At 40.7% G+C, this 23,417-nt stretch overlaps 1 protein-coding gene across 1 annotated transcript in view; it reads left to right on the plus strand.

Moving 5' to 3' along the window:
• The window catches only part of PPP1R14C (protein phosphatase 1 regulatory inhibitor subunit 14C), a 51,582-nt gene extending 36,702 nt beyond the window's left edge, over positions 1-14,880 (plus strand). Inside the window, exons 2-4 of the mRNA XM_082047886.1 lie at positions 2,887-2,970; positions 4,308-4,340; positions 13,566-14,880. Of these exons, the coding sequence (XP_081904012.1) occupies positions 2,887-2,970; positions 4,308-4,340; positions 13,566-13,640 (192 nt within the window). The 3' untranslated portion in view covers positions 13,641-14,880. The remainder of the gene's footprint in view (positions 1-2,886; positions 2,971-4,307; positions 4,341-13,565) is intronic.
• The last annotated feature ends 8,537 nt before the right edge of the window (positions 14,881-23,417 follow it).

Raw genomic sequence — 23,417 nt, forward strand, 5'->3', positions numbered from 1 at the left:
CTATCATCTGCTGTTTGCAACATACTGTCTCCCTATCACTGGAGCAGAAGGTGGTAGTGCTTTGGTCTTCTTGCACAGCCTCATGGCACTAACAGGACCCTTGAAATGCCACCCTTCAGCTATGCACAGACCCTTTCAGGCTTGCTCCAGCCTAATCTGGATGGAGCTGCTTAATTGTAGTAGGATCAACCATATCTCGCCCATAAAATCAGACAAACATAAGATGTGACTATTTCTTCCTTCCCTCTGTCATTACAGCTGTTGTGGAGTTGTCAGGCTCTTGACCTAAGCACATGTTTTTCATGCCTAACATGAAACTCTTGAGATTGTGCGGGCACAGTTGTTCAGATGGGGGGAAAAATGCTTTGTTTGTTCATTCAGCCAAAACCAGGAGCAAGTTACCTTTTTGGGCATACCCCTACCATTTGTGTTGTGCATCGGAGTTCAAATCTGCTATGAGGTGAAGATATATGTGTTTCTTACAGAAAATGTAACTTACTTGAATGCTGCTACGTCAGACACAACTATAGTCCCTTGTTTCTGAAGTATTCCTAGCTTATTTTTTATGGCTTTCATTGGTCTAGATGAGCTGTGCTACCTCTTATGCCAAAGCTTTGGTGAATTACTGGTACAGTTGCCCTCTGGACTGATGGCAGTGTGAACCTTGATGATGCAGGAGAAAATTTATTTGAAGAAGAGAGTGAAGAGGGATAAAAGCAAGGGTTTCTCCTGCATGACTGGTACCAATTAGAGTAAAACTAACCTTTCAGGAACGCTCAGCTTTTGTGTGATCACAAAAAAAGCATTGTGTATCTTTTAGGGAGTTCCCCCTCACTGTCTCCTTTCAACATTGTTTCAGTTGGCCAGAATGCCACTCTGACAGGCAAGAGTTCAAAATGTGTATCTGACAAAATAATCACTGTGCTGGACAGCACTTCTGAGCACAGACAGATGCATAATTGGCATTTACAGAGGTCCATGGATGTGTATTTTGATAAGTTTACAGCATTAACAATAACTCCAGGCACCCTGTTTTAACAGTGTTTATAACAAGCTGCTTAGATAAAATGCTTGGGAGGCTTACTGTCTATTTGGGGAATTTCTGGTTCTTAGTGCGATATGCGAATTAGTGTAGAGTTGAGATAGTAAGCTACTCAGTAAGTGTACCACTGTTATGGATTAGCCTTTATCCTTTCCAATTCTGATGGCTTTTACTAAATATCTTTATAGTCTGTGGAAGACTTATTCTTTCCTCTTCCCCCTGTTTTTAAATTAGGTTAGAAACTCCCTTATTACCAGATTGTGTTACAGTAACTAGTATTTTTGATTTATCTCAGCAAATGCCTACCCTTCCTTTCTGAGTGAAATGCCTGCTGGGAAAAGAGTGAACCTGCTAATAGGGCAAAGGATGTGCTTTGTGTGTTCGCATTCATTGGGTCTAACAGCCTGCACGCTGTGCTATCTGTTCCTTGTGCTTTCCTTTGGGGGTGGGGAATGGGGAACTTCATAATCCTATTTCTGCCTTTTCTCCTCACACCTAAATAAATGTTGAGCAGTTGGCATTTTAGTGGGAGCTTCTGATATGGGTAGTTGTTTGGCACTTTGTTACTTAATGTTCATTAGAACAACTTGAGATATTTTGTTGTCTTTGCTATTGTTTGGACTCTTTCTGTTTACCCAGCAGAAGAGTAGTTCTGGTGTTAGCTGTGGTGGCTGCTATTGGAGCTATTGAATTATTTCAGAGTTTCGGAAACTTTTTTGCAAATTGCTGGAACCCACCACACTCTTCTCAAAATAGTTCTTTAAAGGACCTTGCAGAGTGTCAGGAGGTACAAGAAAACTGCTGCTGAGGATAGTGGTCTTGTTTCCTCTTGACTCCTAAATCCACCTCGCTTTTGGATGCTTTCAGATCCCTGCTTTCATTCAGGAGATGCTGAGGTGGGGCAGCGGCAGTGAGCTGATCCATGAGTGTCCTGGGGGAGGACAGGCTTGCAGTGCCCATGCTTTGGCTTGGTTGTAAGGGGGCAACAGAGGAGCTATGTGTCTGGGGCACTGAGACCCCTGTGAGGGTGGGACTTGGTGTGGGGAAGAGCCTAAGACCAGAGTGTGGTGTATGTTTAGTGAGGTGCTGCTTTACTGTTTTGAAGTGCCTTTTATGATGAGAAAATGTGAAAAAATGGCCAGCAGAATGTGTTCTATCTTTTTGCATAACCGAATGCAATGAACAGTGATACGTGGATGATGAATTCTCATTGGGATTTCAGAGCTCAGGGGTCCTTCAAAATGTGTGGACTAGTGCTCTCACTCAGGGAACAACAAATCTGATGTGCTGGTGATGCAACAGGAGAAATGTATGGGTGGAGGATGTTTGGGGAAAAAAAAATCCCCCAAATTCTCTATGCCTTAGACTTCATGCTTCACTGTAGACACTGGAAATCTGAGCTCTTCTGATGAGGCATGTATGTCATCTTTGTAAGCCAACTTTAAGCAAGGGAGATCTTCTGTAGTGTAACAAAATAAGCAGCCCAATCAAGAACATTTTTCAAAGCAATTTTATGGCTTATTGCAGTTTTATCTCCTACCCATTCCCTGACTTTTTCCTCATCCTTTTGCCCAGTGCCTTGAGAATAGCATGACTTGTGCTGCTGGGTATGGGGTAGTAACACAACTCCTGGCTGTGAGGGAAGGGTTGCTTAAGAGCTGTCACCTCCTATGTGGCTGGGGCTTGGCCTGCTGGCCCAGGAGCAAGGAATTAAGCCACTGATGCTTACTGATTTCTTCCCTGTGTGGCTGCAGGCAGGGGGGTTATGTGGTCTATCATGGGGCTGCTTTTGAGGTTAGTTAAAGGCTATCTCTATGGATTAAGTGGGAATTTTTGCTTCTCAGGAAGAAGAGATGCCAGATGTAGAAATTGACATTGATGACCTTCTTGATGCAGCCAATGAAGAGGAGAGAACTCTCAAATTACAGGTAATATTATTTACTAATTTTAAATCAGAATGTGGCTGAATTAATGCATCTGGGTCTATCTTGTGTTGAATCCACTGTAAATGTAGAATTAGAAAAGAGGTTAATATGTCTGAGTTTAACATAATCTACTGGACTCTACAAATGTAATCAAAATCCTTTAGGATAAAAAATTTCTGTAAGGTAGGTGATAACAGGAGTAAAAGAAAGTTCAAAGAGTCCAGTAATTTAGGGAGATATACTGAGACAGTTTCAAAAGCCATGTTTTTTTTTGTTCTACTCAGTTTTACAAGTTATATAAAATAACAGCCACATAGAAAAAATTATGTGCCTGAGAACCAGTTATGATGTACTTGTATATTTCTGCTGCTGCAGCAAATCACGTGTGTATGTTCTCCCTTGTCTTCAGGATGCTGGAAGTGTTGTTTCTGTCTATACTAGCTAGAAATCGGAGGCCGTTGAGTTAGTTTGGAGTAACCCGTCTAGAAGCTTGAGGAGTGGATAATATGCTCAGCAACAGGAATTAGTAGGAAAATTCAGAAGCTGTCTGCTGAAATGAAACAATTCAAACCAACTCTGTAATTCTATGAATCCTGCTTGAGGAAAAAGTTAATGAATGGAAGAATGAAGGGAAGAAATATAATTGTCTTAGATATATATATATATCTATATATATCTATGTATAGCTAAATTGAGATACAAAACCAATATGAAAGTCTCTGTTTATAATCTTTTCAGATGTATTAATGGAAGGAAACCTGTCCCAGAGCAGTGGTTTGCCCTCAGCTCACTCCTGGGAAGTGACTAACCTGGTGCTCACATGCACCACATCTGATTGCAGTGCCTGTTGGTACTTTCTGCTCAAGTACCCATTGCCCAGCCTCAGAGACGTGGGCTGTGCATTCAGCATTCATAAATAGCTTTCCTTCTTTCTTAACTGGCAGCTGCAGTCTCCAGACCTAGCTAGTGTCTGGATTTCTACATTACAAAGGCTGTGGTGCCCTTACAGAAAGCTGCCTTTCACATGTGTGTTACTGGGAGAAAGGTTCTTGGATTCTTCTCTCCTTGTTTTTATTTTCTTTTTCTTGGAGAGAGGAATGCTGTAAACCCTAACCTGGAGGAAGCAGCCATAATTTCTCTCCTGTTGCAAATCATTCTGATCCACCTGGGGAGAAAAGGTGACTTGCTACAACACTCAGTTTTTAGCAGCATCTTCATCCAGAGATTCTTGGTTCTTGCTCCTTATCTTTCCAATTCCTTGCCAGGTTTCATACTGTAGACTTGTTTATGTTCACTGTTACTCTGTTATTGGAACTGACTTTTTCATATTTTACTTCTAGGAAACTCTTGTAGATTGCTACAAACCAACAGAGGTAAACAGAGTTTACTTAAATACTATTCACCTATGAAAAGTGTGGTAATGTTCAAGCTAAAGTAACTTTGTTTTATACTTACAATAAAGTAAATATGGGCATATTATGAGCTTGGGGCTTTATATCCTGGGAATGTTTGTGCCTGTCACTTGACTACAATAGGAACAGGATTGGAACCTGCAGAATAAATGGTTGTCATTCCAGTATTGTCTTCGATAATGTCCTTATTGACTTTACTGATGCTTGGAGCTGTCATGTTACAAGGGAACTAAACACAAATATCATCAGATGTTTAAAAACCTACAACTGTTGTATGAAACTTCAACTTGAGAGATGGACTGTGTGCTCTTCAATGTGAAGCCATTTAATTTTATCTCTGGTAAAATTGTTTATTCTGGGAACTGTTATGTAGATAATGCAACTCAGCTAATTGTGTTTGTTAATGGGCCTAAACAGAATTGTGGGACAACCTGAACTACCAGGATTTAGTTAAAAGTACTTGACATTTAACTTGAATATCCATTAATGTGTCCTGGGTGAATATAGCCTACTTCTCATACTAACATGTGCTTACTAGGAAGAGTAAGTAGTGTAACAAAATCTTGGACTTGCTGTTTAAAAAAAAAAATAAAAGTCTAGGTTGTGGGTCAGTTTCCTAGTTCAATTTACAGAGTCAGCGCTTTTCCACCAGCAGCTGCTGTGCAATATTTAATATAGTGGGTGGCTTACAGGATTCCCCTAGTCAGGGACATTTCAGCTGTGTGATTAGAAGCCAGATGTTTGGTTTGAAATAAGGCTGCATATAGCTTAGATCCTTGGTGACATTTGTAGCTGTAGGCACTTTAAGTATTGGGGCTTAAGGACTGTCAGGGAGAACCGCTGGTATGGTTAAACAGATGTTTCCCAGTCCATCAGGTACCTTCTTCAGGGCTCTTCCGTTTTTATTAATTGCTGTGGTAGACTGGGAAAGTTCTCCAGAATTGCTCTTACAGTTGCTGGTACTTTTTGACAGTGCAGGGAATTGCCCAGAAAGACTTGCATGGCAACCCTTGTAGAGCTTGGTCTGTGTTGTACCTTGGTTTCTTCACAGCAGATAACCCAATCTCCCAATATGGAGATGCGAGACCAAAAAATCAAGTCTTCAGATGTCTCACTGTAGTAATGCTACATTACAAACAACCCGTGAGCCTCCTCCAGCCACCTCTCAGCAAGTGCTGTTGAACCTTAGTTGTTTGTAAGATTGGTGTGAATACTGATGTGGCATGTGGAACCTGATGTGGTTCTTGTCCCAGGCTAGTGAGAGGAAATGGGGGTTGCAGGTAGGTGGGAGGAACAGGTTGCCAAAGGGTTTAGCAGCCGCTTGTGCTGATCTTTTATCTCTGTTATCTGAAGGCAGATGAGGAAGGCAGAGATTCAAATCCTTACCCTTCTTCCTCCTTCATTGAGCATGTAATATGAATTGTTTTCCTTAGTTCTGAAGTCTGACACTCGATGCAATGACAAATTTCAGAGCTCTGATAAGCATAAATGACAGATGTTAGGGAGTTTTTCCACTAGAAACGTTGGTCATAGAACTGCATGAAATATTTATGCCAACTTAATTAACCCACATGGCACGGCAATTCATAAGAAACAACATCTTGGACATGTGTACTCAACAACCCTCAACATGCTTGAATCAAGGTGAGATTTTAATATTGAACTTGTTACTTGTCTCCTCAGTCCTCTGCTGATGGAATGGAGGCAGCTCCTTTTTAGCTGGAAGAACATCCATCTTCCTTGACAAGCTTTTGAGATAGCCAAATGGAGAGAATTACTTAATCCACTCTTCTGTGAGGGTAGTTGCCAAAATGGGAGTCATTTCCCAGGACTGTTTTCACAACAGCACCTTTTCATCTGTAGCTAAGGCCAATAATACTGCATGACTGCTAACTAAGGCCACTTCAAAATAGTGTTGGAGGTTTTTTTTGCTCTTTTAGGCTGCTATGTGTGGACTAAGAGCTTTAAATTGGCTTAAACTTGCTATATGAGGATCCTAATCTAGAAAATCTGCCATCCTTTCATATTTGCAGACCATTCAAAACTATAGAGGTAATTGGTTTGTGAAAGAATTTCTAGAAGATTTGTAGAGAAAGGATGTGAGCTGATAGAATTTCTCTTAACCAATCAAATACAGTCAGTCAAGTGCACTAGGGATTTTAGCATCAGGAATTATACAGTTTGCAAAAACCAGTAATCCCTAAGAGGGGAAAATGTATTTAATGTGATGTCTCTACTTTTCAGAACATAAAGAAAAATGGTACAGACAGAAAGCTTAACTCAAAGCTCTTATCCCATCTGTTAAAAAACAAAAAAAACCCAAACCAACCAGACATAAAACCACGCCCAAAAAACCAACCACCCCAAATGTATATCTTAAGGCAGTTTTGCTTAGTGTCTTCTGCTTAGACTAAAGGTTAAAGGAAAGGTTGAGGGATTTTTGCATGTATTGTGAATTGGTAAAGTATGTGTTTACTGGTGTTAATCACTGCAATATGTGACTTGTATTTATATTTCGCATCATTCCATTTGAGCCAGGATCTCCTTGCTGAATATAGTTAAGTTGTACTTGTTGAGGAAAGGTTGAGTAGCGGCCTGACTCAAGGCATAGGCTTTGGGATCTCAAATGTGGACAGTGCTTTCACAAGTGATGGTCTTCCCACCATGCAGAATTAAACAGAGCTACAAGCATTCTTCAGACAGTTTACACTTTCTCTGTTTCCCTTTCTTTCGTGTTACTATCATACCTAGTTCAAAAGCAGACCCTGTCAAATAGCCTTGACATAAGACAAGGCTTGACATGAGAGAAGAGCTGTTAATTTCTAGATATGTGCAGACTTGAAGGATATGCTATCTGCAAAATCCGTGCAATTACCAAATCTTGGATCTGAATTTTTGTGGTTGAAAAGGTACCTCCTGCATCACCCACATTCCAGAACAGCCAGTGCTTCACTCAGTGCCAAGCATCACCTGTGGAAAATCCCATTCAGACCATTGTCAAGTTGTTGTCTCTGTTCTGTCTGTGATGGAGAATCTTAATATATGTCACAGGGAATTTTGAGTCTCATGTTAAAGAAATTTAAATATAATCTGTAATCTTGGTGGTAGGGTTTTGGTATTTGATAAAAGACTAATTTAGTATAGGAAGACTGTGGGCATGAATTCAATAAGGCTTTCTTAAGACATGTGCTTTGAAGGAGATTGGGTAAATCTGTTATTATTGTTAGCAGCAATGGGCTTTAGAAAAAAATCTGACATATTTGTGGCTGGTGTGAATTAGAGCTTCCACTGGTGTGACTACCAAAGTGACGACAAGAGAAATGACAAGGAGACTATTAAACTACCATGGAAGAGAAGTCCAATGAGTGGGTGATTTTTGTTTACTGACTCTGAACAATGTGGTTGAGCTACACAATGTCTGCAGATAACTAATCTTTGAAGAGAAATGGATAAACTAGATTTGGGGTTTCTTTGCTTCCAGCCCTCCCCCCATAGAAATAATACAAAGCTTCAAGCAAGTCGGCTAAAGATCTCTCCCACTGAGGCAGGCAGGATTAAATCTGTCCAGACCATCCTATTCGTATAATTCTTCTCACAGTGCAACACAGGAAAAAAAGGAGGTGAAGTCTTTTAAAAGAAAGCTATTTTGCTGGGAACTTTTAATTAATAACATTTTTCAATATTATTTCCAAACAACGTTGAATTGCTGTGCATTTTCTTTGGGGAGTTTGGGCAGAGATTTAAGTTACTGACTACTCAGTTACTTCAGTGGCCAGACTATTTCAGCAGCTTTTAACGATGTTAAGAAAAGTAGAGATGCATCTCTTTATATGTTCTCGAAGTTTAATTCCTAGTTGGACCAAATGACAGCCTTGTGATGCAGCTCGTTAGTGGTCTAAGCATTGTGTGTGTTTGGTGTTTTTTTTTTTTAATTAAAAACTATTGTGGGTATGTCTTCAGATAATGTATGTGTTTAGTTTTGGACAGGAATAGAAGGCTCAATCCTTCTGAAATAGAACTTGTAAAATTTTCAAGTATCATAGATTTCTGTTCCTACTATGTTATGACTTCTTTTGAATTCATGTTACTATTTGGTTTTTAATATAACTGCAAGGCAGCAATAGGTAGAATATGGATTTGAAGCAATAGTAACCAGTGATGTGTCCTAAACCTCAGTGCTGTGTACTGCCTTGCATCTGGGGGAGCCTAGAATTTCATAGACTTTACTGTAGCTCAGCTGATGGGTGGTAAATTATTAACCCACAGTACTTGAAATCAAATAGGACATTTACTAGAAAAAAAGGTAAGAAACATGCATATTTAAAAGCAATACAGAGGCATGTCTAAAAAACAGAGTTTCTTGCTCATATGTTTGACCGCTCTGAATTCAGTGAACCAGAACTTTATACGCCTGCTGAGATCTGCCCTATATTATACAGCAATGTTGGAGGGAATTAAGCTGACATGTTTTTTTTTTCAGCAAGTATTAATGAAAACAACTTGCAAATACCCATAGCAATATTGTAACAATGGAGGAGCAAAAGAAGTTTGTTTACATGCCACCTAACTGGAGAATAACAACTATGTGCCTTGCCCATAGCCAAACTTTATAGTCTTTAGTCAATGCCTTGTATAGGGCTCGCTGAGAGGCTGAATTGCTGCATATTGTCCTCCTCTGGGCACTGCTGGTGCTGTGGCCTCACTGGACAGGCTGCACTGATGGGCTTGTTCAGGGAGGCTACAGAGACACTGCCCCAGTTCTCACTGACAAAAGGCAGCTTCTGGTCCCCTTCTCACAAAGTATCTGTGACTTCCCTCATCAGTTCCCTTCTTCCCATGCAGTTGGCCTCAGGTTTGAGCCTGTGGGGAAGGGAAGGTGTTTTCTGGTAGGATTCCTTTTTTACCTTGACTATTCAGGTGGCATTTTTGAGTTATTGTTTAGATTTTTCCTCAAGTAGCTGTGGGGATTGCTCTGGAGGCTCATTCTACGTTTTACATCCAAACAATCAAACTCTCTTCAGGAAATGGCCTTGGGCAACCAGTCAAGGAGATCTTGATGGTTTTATTTATTTATTTACTTGGCTGCAGGGAAGTAAAGCTGTGGAGAAAAGCTGTCTTAGGATACATTTAATGCTCTAGTGAAGCAGGAGGACTAGAAAACCTACGTTTTGGTTTGAGAACTAGCCCTATAACATGTGTTCTGTTCATAGAAGAGAAATCTGGGGAGACAGGATCTAATTAGTCTCCAGAAATAATTGGAAGACTTGACTGGGAAGCCTAGAATTCATTGTCTGTCAAATGACCTCATTAAAACAATGAATCACACCTCCAAAGCAGAGAGGGGAAGTGATTTCCTCTCCTTTCCTGAATTATCATTTCACCTTTGTTTGTCGTCTTTCTTTTTCCTCTTGTGTTAGATGAGTGCTTTTGCTGAACTGAATGCCTTTGATTCAAGGGAAAGCATTAGAGAAGGGAGAAGACAAATGCCTAAGGCTGAATATAGATGAGTTCAAATGAACTATAGATTTAGTCTGTCTCTCATTTAAATTTGCCTTTAGAATTAGAAAGACATCTTCTAGAAACAATGATTTTGTATTATAAAGTAACAGGACTTACTTGTAACAAAACTATATGTAAAGGTGGTCTCCTTGCACAAAATCTATAAAAACAACAAAGTCCCCCAAAAAACAACCAAACAAAATTAAACTGAGTTTGTATACTTTTTTCCATTTACTGAGACCCAAAGTGCTGCTATGAGATTTTTTCATCTATTAAAAGTAGATGTGACTTGTGTATTTCTGGCTGTAGCTTTCCAAGGAGTAATTAATAAATTCTTGAATCTTTAGCTGAATTATTAAATGTTTTCCAATTTTGTGAATTAAGTAAGTATTGTGTAAGTATATAGTAGTAGATAATCCAACCTGTGTTACAAAACTACTTTTAACGTAGATTGGTATATGACCACCTTCCAAAAGCATCCTGCTAAACTCCACACATATTTCCTAGAGGGGATTTCAAGAAAATGCTCTGTGTACAATTATTTTTGTGTATGAGGTTAAGATAGATGTGGATATTAAGCCTCAAGTCAAATGTCTACATGGAATAAAACTGCAGTTTTTGGTGATGTTTATAAAAAACCAAAGGGGTATTACTGTACGTCACAAAACTGAGTTGGTTGGTTATAAAGTGAAGGCTTATTGAAGTGCTGTGAAGTCTCCTTTCCTGCCTCCGAGTGGGAAAATGTGCATCTTTTCTAGAACACTGCCTTGCCTTGATGAGGAGCTGCAAAACAAAGTCACAAGCACAGGAACACAATGGTGTTAATGACAGCCAGCCCCATGCATGCACCAGATGCAAAATGATACTTAAATCAGAAATGTACTGAACCAGTGCTCTGGTTTGCGCACCCATACAATGTGCACTACAGCACTGCTGCTTTATGTGAAATATATGCCACATATAACATGCTCTTGTTGGGTTTTACTGCTTGGTACTACAGACCCTTATTTCAAGAGAAGTAGTTTCTGAGGGTTAAAACATTTTCAACTATTATATATAGTTCAAGTGAACACAGTTATTTTCCCCTTCCTTAAGAATAGCCTTAGTTACTTCAGATCTAGTTAGGGAGTTGCCTATAAAGTTTGGTTTATTTTGGCAGCACCTAGAAGTTTCTAGGTGATGTTAATATTGAAAGCTTCAAGCAAATACCTTGTTTTGCAAAAGAAGGTGCTTCTGGTACCATGTCAGAATATGAGGGGAGGAACTCCCCTCCCATACTGTAATGTTGTATTGATAAGCAACTGACCCCTGTCAGTATTTCATAATCAAGAGCAACTTGCTCCCAATTCTACTGAGTTGTGGGAGAAAAGGGACAAAAAAATGGCAGAAGTGCCTTTCAAATAGGGATATCCCAAGTGGGTACATGTAGAATGATGCCCAAAGATTTCTCTGTCCAGACTCCTTCCCATAATGGTATTTCTTTCAACATCAGTGAAGCATTTTGCAGCTTCCTGTTGCTGCCTTGGTAGTGGGTGAAGGTGCTGTAGAGTATTTGTGGCTTTGACAGACAACTAATAGAGTCATTCAAAGGGAAGAACTGAACTTCGCTCTGTTCCTTCCCAAAGCTGTCTTTGTCTGTTTTGGCATGGGAGTATAGCTTGTTGAAAGGCAATGGTAATTACATTAATCCCAAGTAAAAAGCTTTTAAGATCACTTTAGAGAGTTTATTTCTATAATGATTTCACTGCAGGGCTTCATTTAAGCTTGATAGTAAAAAGTCCTAAAGTGTATTTATATATTTCAAACAGCACTATGCCACATTAGTTTTACATTATATAGCAGATCTTTACAATGGTGGAAGGATAACACAGAACCAGTGCATAGTGCATTGAAAGCTGTGAATTTTTAGAGCAAACCTGTCTCCCTTCTTTTTTTTGTCTTCTGCATGGATGTTTGTTACTCTGACAAGTTCAGAATGGATATAGTTGCAGTGGTTTGTGCCTCTGTGGGAAAAGACAATTTCTAGAGGATGGAGGGGGAGGACTTGGTCTTAACAAATTTGCTTTTCCAATCATCTCTTTAGGCTACCTGTCTATCCAGATGTGAAGTGCACTACTGATATGCATTGATGTGCTCCTCATTTTTACCAGGGGCCACATCAGCCTTTTGGTTGTTTTCAAAGGGCTGAATGTAATTTTAGCACTGTATAAATGTACCTACTCCTATATTTATACAGTGCTAAAATTACATTTGGCCCTTTGAAGGCAATAGTGAGGCTGATGTGGTCCCTGGTGAAAATGAGTTTGACACCCCTGCTTTAGTTAGTTCAGGAGGGGTGGCCAGGGTAGACAAGGCTCTCAGTGAGCATTTGTAGCCCACATGGCCGTGTTAGCTGCTCTGCCTTTGCTACTGTTTGCTGATGCCACAGCTGGTGTGGGTGCAACAGCAACTATGGTGCAGCAGTGCATGCAGTATGGGATAGGTGTGCATAAGCTGTTAGGAAGGGAAATCGCTCTGCTGGGGTGATGCTTGCCAGGGTTGTGGTCATACCAGAAAAACCCAACATCTTTCTCAAGTTAAAATACACATTTATAGAAACTTCCCTTGTGCACAGTGTAGCACCTGGATAATAGATGTTTCAGTGTGACTCTTTTTGAAGGGCATTGTGTTGTCATTTAGGTGGTGACCTTGCTTGCTGGAATTTTTAGCCTGAAGCATTCAGCTAGGAAGTCACACTTTTTGTCCTTTCACATCAGCCTGACTAAATCCATAATTACTTTCCATGTTTATAGCTAAATGATTTCATGATAAGAACACTTTTGTAGGTGTATTCATAGTGCTAAAGGTAAACATAGTGCTAAGGGTAAAATGTGACAGTAAGGGGGTGATTTAGCTTTTCATGCCTCCACAGTTATTATATGAAATCATATACCAAAAGGATTTTAGATAATGGTGCAAGTCTGTAAGCTTTTGTTCTCCCACAATTTAAAAAGAGAAAATCTGCTGAAGCTGGGAGAAGTATTACAGTGAATAAAGACCTGGTCCATGAACATATTTTTTTTCAGAATAATGTCACATGCTCCACAACCAGGCTCACCCAGCATAAGCCAGTGGCATTGCCTCTGGCTCCTTGTTCTTGCATTGCCTGAGATTGGCATGAGTGTTGGTGTGGGGCTGAGCAGTGAGCCTGGTTGCAGAGCTGAGCCAGCTTGGAAAGTAGCAGGGCAAGAGGAAAAGCAGCTGAGCAGTTAGCCAGATCAGCTCTCTGTTCCAGCTGAGGATGCAGCCAACCAAAATGCTAGTGCTGGTATGGAGAGCGGTGAGAGAAACACCTCTTTTGGCATGAGTGCTGATTTCTGTGCAGGCTTCAACTGGGAAGTTTTGTTTTGACAATTTGTGTTGTATCCAACCATAGAATTTGCTTGATTCAACAGTTGGTAGAAGGCTCTGTGTAGAAAAAGTGTGGAAGAAGGCTAGCAGCTGAGCACGAACACTCATGCAGAGGAAAAGCTGATTGTTCACACCTCCACTGTGTGATAAGGGTGTGCATATAAGGTTTCTGGAGGTCAGGCCAGCTTAGCAGTAAAAGCCTAAATTAAAATGTATAGTTTGCTTAATTTTTTTAACTCAATCATGGTATTATGGGATCATAAAAATTACTCATATTTTCTAATCTTTTTTTCCTAGGAATTTATCAAAGAGCTGCTAACTCGGATAAGAGGAATGAGGAAACTCAGTCCCCCTCAAAAGAAGAGTATATAAATAACTCCAAGCAGTAGCACTCTGTAAAAGACATGGCAAGGGAAAAGAGACTTTGACTATAAGGCCTTTATTAAAATAGTTGTCTTTCTCCACAACTTTTTTGATTTCATTCAGTTTTGACTCAAGGAGTTTCTTTTGTGTGTTTTAAGGGTTCTTTTTTTAAGTGTCAATTTTTTTATCAAGAATATCAACAATTTGGATGCTGCTCAACTTTCACTTGAGGATTACTGAAGCAAGTGAAGAATCCAAGAGTTAGTGATGAGGGGCAGCGAGCCTACGTGGTGATCCAGAAGATCTTGTAAATTTACAGAGCTAGGAACTTCTTGCAACTAGTTGGATAACATGAAGTTGGTTGTACATTGAACTCATGGATGTCAAGTTTCTTGTGCTTGTCTGTACATAAATTATAAAGTGGGTGGTGAATACTGTTTCACATGAATGGAAGGAAAAATTTGTTACAGTAAATTATTTAAATGGTGGTTATTGCAAATTTGTTACCAGAAGGTACCAATTTAGATTACTATAATGAGTGCTGCCATTTTTCTAAATACCTTTAAAGTAGCCCAGTGAAAAATTTCATCATATCTCCTTGTTTAGACTGCAGCGTATGAAAATTGGGAATTTTAAGGGCTTAATTTGTAGACTTAAATTTATTTGACTGACTTTGATGCTTTGCCAGGTTGTTTCCTCTCCACCTCATAGTGTCTTGGAACAATGCTAACCTATACTGAATTAAGGGCCTGCAGTGATATCTAGAGAAATGTCTATCACCATTTAAAAATCTGCTTCCCAGTGGAGGAAAGGCATTGCTACCAGAATGAATTACAAGAACTGCCTTGTGTTTAGTGCTGTGGTCTGAATCAAATGCAGATTACTCTCCTATTAAGATAGGTGAAGAATATTATAATCTTTGTTTATGGTTCTGCCCTGAGAAGTGGGAAGACTTCTTAACTTGGGCTCTCTTTCTTGCAAAAGCAAGAACAGAAGAGACATCCCTGCTCCCTCCTGGAAAATGTCCTAACTAAAATGTTCAATAAGCTACCATATGCTGGTAGGTGACATTAGTCAGGCATTTTATATCAAGGGTGCTCCGAACATATTTTATTTTTCAAAAGAAGTACATGTTTGTGAATTTTATGTGTACTGGCAAGCTTTTTTAATGTATTTAATTTTGTAATGTTTACCGATGATTTTATTTACCGGATATTTACTCAAATAAATGGAACAACTTGTGACTTGTTACATGTACACTTTATACAAGGCTGTTGCTGAGTAAGTTGGTAAATGGACTTGCTTGTCAGAAAGAGAAGCATGTGAAGTGATAAGTACATGGGAACCCAGGGAAACTGGGGGGAGTTTGTGATTTCATCTGATTTTGTGTTGGGATCTCCCACTGTCGTTGTCAGCATTATCAGTGGGATGTCTTTCATTCTGGAAGTGGCCTATGTGAATGACCTGTCTTGCCACAAGGAGATTCTCTCCTCAACACGTGCTCCTTGCAGAGGATCTGATGTAGCTATTAATAGATCTAAATGATCCAGTCTGTATCATTACCCTTTGAAGGAAAGAGAGATACAGGAAAAGCTTCCTTAACTCCTGAGGCAAGGGGCCTTTTGTTAGTTGTGGGGGTTTTTGTATGGTGGGGTGGTGTGTGTGTGTGTTGTGGTGTGTGTTTGTTTTTTCCCCACACTCAACTCTGGAGGCAGAAATCAGTGGTGTTAGTAAAGAAGTCTTAATTACTTGCAAACTTCTGATGGTTTGCAGATGGACTGTGCAGATACTTCCACAGGCTGTTTTCTGGAAGGGCTGTTTGTAAACCACTGAGAGCCTTTTCTGAGCATCAAGTTTATTATGCCCAAATTGGGAAAAAAACCTCTTGATTTGAGGCTTGTTAGCAATGTTTAGAGTTTTGAGCTGATGTCTGAAATGCTTTCTGCTCATGGGTACTATTCCTGACTCATAAATGTATTCATATGCTTTAAACATGTGGGCTGAAACAACTGAGAGCATGTGATAACACCTGTTCAACTTCTGAGGTGGTTACAGCTACCTACATTTTGCAGGTGATATTTAGAAACAACCCCAAGTCTGAACATTAAAGGCTCTAGTAATTTCCGCATCCACAGATATGTTTTGTGACTTCACTTACAATTTCAAATATAATTTTTTTCTTTATAATAGTGGTGTTCAAAATCAGAAATGTCAAGTACTGGCAACTGCACCAGTTCTCTCACCTCCTAGAGCAAAATGCTATTCCACAACTATCTTTTCCCTCATGTTACTTGGCTAAAAAATGCTTGCCCAACCTTGTGCATCACACATTTGTGTCTTCTGTCTCATTTGTCTTGCATTGAAGTAGCTGTGGAAAATAAGTGTACCCCTTCTAAAACCAACTGATTTGATGAAACACTTAAACAATGAAGACTGGGCCAGTCCTTACTATTTTCTTGTCTTGTGAATGGGACAGTCACTTCTGTGAAGGGCTTCCTCTTCTCCAGCTTTACATGTTTCACTGTCTTACAAGTGTCAGTGAGCAAAAACAAACTCTAAATGGCTTTTGTTTGCAGCTGGCCTGATTTTACTGGAGACTTACAGGGTCTCATTCTTGCTGATTTTTACTTAATGGAGAAACTCTTGGCCTTGGTATGAGGGGGAGAATTGACCCATTCACTTAAGATTTCATTGTGCTTTATGTCTTTACACTATGTGGGTGTTCTTGGCTCTGGGCAATATTCAAGGGGCATATCAATAGCACACTGTTACTGAAACAACTTGAAATCAAATCTTACAGCCGTGGCTCTTCACTGCCTTGGCTAGACAGCCTTCTTGTGAAGGGCCAAGCCTGGCTGCAGTGAGAGCTTCCTCTGGGCTTTTAAAGTGGCTAATGAAAGGAACTGGAGTTCCCTCTTATATGTATATAGAGAGGCTGAGGTTTTTGCTTTGGTATTGAAGTGCCTCTACAGTGTGCAAAGGTTGCCAGCAAGAGCACGTGTTTCAGGAGGCTGCTTCATGGCGTAATTAGCCTTTGCATGTTTTGCAGCAGGAGCTGACAGTGTGATGTCTCCTGTGGCTGATCTTCCAGTTGGTTCAGAAAGAGGAGGACAATGCTTGTAATCATAGTGTGCCTCGTGAGGCTACAGTGACAGGATAGTATATTCCTGCAGCACAGAGGAAAGATGAAGAGACATTCTTCTGCCAGCCTTGGTTTTGTCTCCCCCCCGCCTCGTTGTTCCTGCAGTGGATTTTACTCCTAAAGTTGCCATTTGTGTAGGGAGCACCCGGGGAAAATGTGGGAGGGAAGCTTTCCTTATTGTCAGAGAATGACTGACAAAAGCAGGGGCAAGATGTCTGCTCCTTTTGTGCACTTCAAACTCTTTGACACTGAGTCTTGGTAAGAGTCTTTAGCACATTACCCTGGTAAGTGTAATAGTGTATGTAAAATTGGAATCACTCAGCTATCTATTTGTATGATGAGTTTGCAATTTAAGATGGCCTTAATGTAAACATGTACCTCTAGGAGGGGGAAAAAATGTGTGCCACATCAGCGGACTGTCCATTGCTTGGAGACTGGAAGAAGTTACAAGTCTCATTCTGAACAAACAGTTGAACTTAAACTCTTGGTGAAGTGCTATAACAAAAGGATTAATTGCTTTTTGGCTCCATAAAGTTTGCTATTGCCAGCATCATGTACAGATGTTAAACAGGTACTGAATAACTGCATGCAATGCTTCTAAAAGGATGTTGAGGTTTTGGGAGGGAGTCAGAAAAGAGATTAAATACTGTGAAGTCTAGAAAAAAAATACTAAGAAAATTACTCTGCTACATGTTTAGCTATTAAGAAAAAAGAGTCTTGCTTTGGTGCAAATACTTCTGTATGGGAAGAAAATGAGAGATGTAAGGCTTTTCAGGTATTTGGAGAAAAGCATAAAGAGTAATGCCTGGAAGATGAAGGAAGGAAACTTCAAGTGTGGAAGAAGGTAGAGCACGTTGATGGTGAGAAGCCCTCTGAACCTGGTACTGAGAGAACAGGTAAGATCACCATCTATTAGTATACTCAAATTGAAATTGGATGCTTTTGAGGGTAAGTTCTCATTAGCTGAGTTATTCGCTTCAGTCAGGATGATTAAAGGCCTTAAAACATTGGATGCCTGCTTCAGTTTTTTTTTCTAGAATTGTGTAAAGCAGATGAAACTAGTAAGAAACTCTCTTGTATGTTTAGGTATTATGCTTATGTAATGGACAAATCACTAGTACAGGTTATATGTATCATATATAACTCTACCACTTTTTACTTGACTTCTATGTTACTTCCTTTTTTTTTTTGACTTGGCAGTAAGCAAATGGTATGAGTGTAATTCAAGTTTCTATGGAAAGCCAGAGAGAAATAGAAGAAGAGAAAATGTGCATAGAAAGTACCTAGTGCTGTAAAATTTATTCTTACCATTTTAGGACTCTGCTAGCAGTGTAAATACAATGTTTCTGAAGCATGTTAGTGCTGATGGGATTTTATCTGCTTTATTTTTTTTTGGTAGCACTAATGACCAAGTTCTCTGAGCTATTAGTTTACACTACATAGACTTTAATTTCCCAACAAAAGCTAACATTAAGTATTTAAAATCAAAGAAACCAGGCTACTTGAATTTTTTTAATGTATTTAAGACTGAAACTTCTTTTGGAGGAGCAGTTAACAGGGTTTTTTTGGTAGTAAACCTAGATGTCTTCTCTCACTGCACTGATGTTTATTTAGTTGATTCTGCATCCCCCCCCCCCCCCCCCCCCATTTAAAAAACAAAATAATATCCTGGGATAGGCCTTAGTAGAGATTCAGTCTAATTGACTACCTGTATAATACTGGGTTGGACTTGAAGCAAATAACTAATTACCAACAAATATAGGATCTGACCCACTTCAAGGACACAGACTTGCCCGACCACCCCCTCTGGGATGCATGAGGGCACAAGAACACAAAGAACACAAGAAGCTCCCCCACATGAGGACCCTACATCAGTGTCAGCAAGGCTCTGACTCTTTTCCTGGCTTTGTAGATGGGTCTGTGTGCCCTCATGCAGCCCATAGTCATACTAGGGCTTGTGTGTCTTGGAGCAGTGAGTGCTATCAAGTATATAAAGAATTAGAGCATGCAGGTCTATGGCAGGATTGTACTTATCCAGGCTCCGTGTATCCCTTCATGTTGCTTGACCTGAGGCAACCCCAGGTCTGAATAACCTTTATTTAATATAGTGATCTATAACAAAGAGGGAATCCCAGTAGAGATGGTATGTTGAAACTCCTATCGGTATCTGCTGTCTCTCAGCAAGAGGAGCCAGTTTGTGGCACTCGTGGCTGTGCAGACCCTGCAGGAAGGTTTCCCCACAGCTCTTGCTTTGGGTCAGGGCCTGACTTGTATTTGTGCAGCCTCTGCTACTGGACTAAGCAGCAGGTAGCTTCATAAAGCAAATTAAAAGGCTGCAACAGATGCCTCAGACTTGTCCAGCAACCAGTACAGAGCCATGTCAAGACTACAGTGTGCCATGATGGTTCCTGAGACAAAGGCACTAGCATTGACTTACTGTGGTAGGCTGGATAGGTGGGCTTCAGGTGTGTCCTAAGAGTTGCCACAACAGAGAGGACTTCTGGATGCTGCTTGTGGGCTGCTTCCAGTGTACCTGGACATCACCGTGGGCAGAAGGTGGCGGTGCCCTGCCTAATGCCTGTAGAAATGTAAAGGACTACATGTCGTGTTTGACTGCCATACCAGAAGTGGAGTTGGGCTCAGCCTGAGCTAACATGGGCTCTCGGGCAGTTTCGTAGCTTGCACTTGCAATTAGGAATCTTCAGTGAACTCCATGTTTTCTGCTGTGTCTCTCTCTGGTTCTAATTTTAAGCCTAGCAAAGCAGTAGTTACTGAATTGGTTTTAGCATCCATTGCTTCCAGTATTGTCATGGTGCATTTGTCTACAGTCTGTATTAACTTTCTGCATTCCTTCAAGTTTAACAGCTTGGTTATTTCTCTTGAGGACCTTTTACTACTCAGTGGAAATAGGAATGTGTCATCTGGTGTCATTTCTGCCACAGAGGCTCTGCTGCCAATGGCAAATCAATCCAGAAGACTAGAAAGGATAATGTAAATTTTAGTGTCTACTGAATCATGATCTTATCCTGCTGGAGCTTATTCACTTTTTACCTATTTCTTTACTTTGCTTTCCCATGTAATTCTTCATCAGTGTGTGAATGCAACTCAGTCACACACTATAAGGAGAGAACAAAGAAGTCATGCTTGACCAACCTCATAGCCTTTTATGAAGATATAATGAGGTGGACAGATGATGGCAGGGCAGTGGATGTGGTCTACCTTGACTTCAGTAAAGCATTTGACACAGTCTCCCACAGCATTCTCAACTGAGGAAGTGTGGTTTGGACAATCGGGTAGTGAGGTGGACTGCGAACTGGCTGAAGGAAAGAAGCCAGAGAGTCGTGGTCAATGGGGCAGAGTCTGGTTGGAGGCCTGTATCTAATGCAGTGCCTCAAGGGTTGGTGCTGGTGCCAGTACTGTGCAATATATTCATCAATGACTTGGATGAGGGACTAGAGTGTATCAGCAAGTTTGCTGATGACACCAAGCTGGGAGGAGTGGCTGACACGCCAGAAGGCTGTGCTACTATCCAGCGAGACCTGGACAGGCTGGAGAGTTGGGCGGGGAAAAATGTAATGAAATATGACAAGGGCAAGTGTAGAGTCTGGCATCTGGGCAGGAACAACCCCAGGTTCCAGTATAAGTTGGGGAATGATCCATTAGAGAGCAGTGTAGGGGAGAGGGACCTGGGGATCCTGGTGGGCAACAGGATGACCATGAGCCAGCGCTGTGCCCTTGTGGCCAAGAGGGCCAATGGCATCCTGGGGTGTATTAGAAGTGGGGTGGTTAGTAGGTCGAGAGATGTTCTCCTACCCCTCTACTCTGCCCTGGTGAGACCCCATCTGGAATATTGTGTCCAGTTCTGGGTTCCTCAGTTCAAGAAGGACAGGGAACTGCTGGAGAGAGTCCAGCGTAGGGCAACGAAGATGATTAAGGGAGTGGAGCACCTCCCTTATGAAGAAAGGCTGAGGGAGCTGGGTCTCTTTAGTTTGGAGGAGACTGAGGGGTGACCTTATTAATGTTTACAAATATACGAAGGGTGAGTGTCATGAGGATGGAGCCAGGCTCTTCTCGGTGACAACCAATGGTAGGACAAGGGGTAATGGGTTTAAGCTGGAACATAAGAGGTTCCACTAAAACTTGAGAAGAAACTTCTCAGTGGGGGTGACAGAACACTGGAACAGGCTGCCCAGGGGGGTTGTGGAGTCTCCTGCTTTGGAGACATTCAAAACCTGCCTGGACATGTTCCTGTGTAGCCTCATCTAGATGTTCCTTCTCCGGCAGGGGGATTGGACTAGATGATCTTTCGAGGTCCCTTCCAATCCCTAACATTCTATGATCCTGGAGCTAATAAAACAACTTCTCTTACATTTAGGGTGGGGGGCAGTGCAGGATGGAGGGGATAAAAAATTTGCTCTTTAGTGTCTTTTTTTTTTTTTCTCCCAAATATCTGGAAGATGCTCCAGCAGCATTTGCAGGACCACAGAAATGTTTTTGTTTAGAAACTTGGGGTTGTAGCGCAAGTAACAAAACAAGGAATAATTGGTGGCAGACACACAGACTCACCAAATGGAGACATTCTTTGTCCTGTGGAAAATAAAATTAGCGTCTCCTGAGCCTGGCACTTTGTCACGGGGATTAACTTCCTTCCATTGGGCTCTGCTGAGCTTTGCACTGGGTCCAGGCAGTAGCCCCATGGAGAGGTGAGTCCTGGTTTGTCAGGTGTAGTGCAGATACAAGCATGTTTGTGTAATCATGTACCAGCTCACTTGCTCAGCCCTGAATCCAGTGTTTGGGTTACCAATAAGCCAGTGTGTCAGGCAGAGTGTCGGTGGGATATGTCATCACCCTGTTCCATTTTGCAGTGGCTGTGATGTGTGTAGTCTCTGCTGCTACTGCTAGTAAGGAATGCTGCAGCTTTTCAGCCTTGAAATTAGGACAAAGCATGGTTTTTGTTTGGGAGGGACAGGAGCTTGTTTCCAACCCAGACATAAAAATAATTCTGTTAATCTGATACATGTACCTAAAAAGCATTTCAAATAGGTATAGCTATACATATGCTATTACCAACTGATAATGTCTGGTTTGGGGAGAAAATGAGGCTGTTTAATGTTCATTTATCTGGACCCATTTAATTCATGCCGCCCAAACTCCAGCTGCCCTTTTAATATCGCTTTCACAGTCATTAGAAATGCTTTAACATAATTCTTTGGGGAATTTTTCTGATGCTGGTTTAGACTTAAGCACAAAGTGATCCCATATTGGAAAAAGGCTATGTAAGCTATAACTCATTTGCAAGATTTGCCTCTTTATAGTTGTATTGGAGGTGTTTCTGTTTCCATATCAACAATGTACCACAGTAGTGTGTGTTTTATAATGGTAAATGCTTAGAATTTTAATGGTCTGCCTCAAGTACCTGTTCTTTCTTTTGTCCTCTGATGTGCCTTGGTCAAGAGCTGCCACTTAGCATATTGTATTGATTATTTCTTCGTCTATGAAGCTGTACATTCAGCTCAGCACTTAATCATACTGAGGCTGGATTTTCTGTCCTTGGCACAAGGACAATGTGTTTAAAAATGTATGTCAGCTCTTCAAAAATTAGAAGTTTTATGCTGGAGTTGAAGTTATAATTGTTTAACTTTTCCCCTTCTGGTTACCTCTCACATATGAAAATCTGAGCACTTCCTGGAATTAGTATGACTTTCAGCTATGATCTCGTTAGCTGCTTCCTAATTCACTTAGGACTTGTATTTTTTGGTTTTTTACTTATGATTGCAGTTGGTATCTGCTCTACCTACTGTTCTTCTTCAGAATTCCTCTCTAGTGCTCACATAGAGATTCAAGTATGTCAAAATTATGCCACCTCTGCTGCACCAGCAAATACAACTAGGCAGGGATTCAAGCGAGAGCAAATAAATCAGATTAACCCACTGTATTTCTGAGTTTGCTGAAGAAAGTTTGGCTGTCTTCCTCAGCCCAACTGAATTTCACATCTGTTTTTCCAGGCAGGAAGCACATGAAAGAAATTGCTTAAATATCTAGGAGTTGGTTCACATATCTCAGATCTGGCTCATGTATGAGGTTGGCTTTAAAAAAAAAAAGGGACTGTTCAGAGCCTTTGTATCTAACCACTGCCTCTTGTTAACTAGAAATTGAGGAGCAGCTGTCAAATATGTATCAGGGTTGGGAACCCAGATCAAACAGCAGATATGGTACAGGAATATGCTGACTTTGCACTTCTTTCAAAGTTTCATCCCTGTCTGAAGCTTGCTAGTCTCAAATGCTTAAAAATCATGAGGTAAGTAATGTAGTCACTCTGAGGCTACAGAGTCCTGAATGTTTTATAATACATATGGGACTGATTGTTTCTTGAGATGCTTTCTCAGGGGCCACTTGTAAGTTTTTAACTCTGTTGATGAAGGATTAAAACTTCTTTTCCCATCTCTAGCAATTTCAGGAACAGAAATCCTAGGAAGGATGCTGGACTTGTGGAAAAAACAAAAAAAGATCAGGAACAATCAGGAAAATAACATTTGTAGATGCTGGAGCTGACTATGTTCCTGCTGTGCTCTGGTGCCCTTCTTGGTGCATCTCCTGTTGCCAGTGAAACTCCTCCCTGTGCTCTTAGGACCCCAGGTCTGCTT

Source organism: Streptopelia decaocto (genome assembly GCF_964273445.1).
Source record: "Streptopelia decaocto genome assembly, chromosome: 3".
NCBI lineage: Eukaryota > Metazoa > Chordata > Aves > Columbiformes > Columbidae > Streptopelia > Streptopelia decaocto.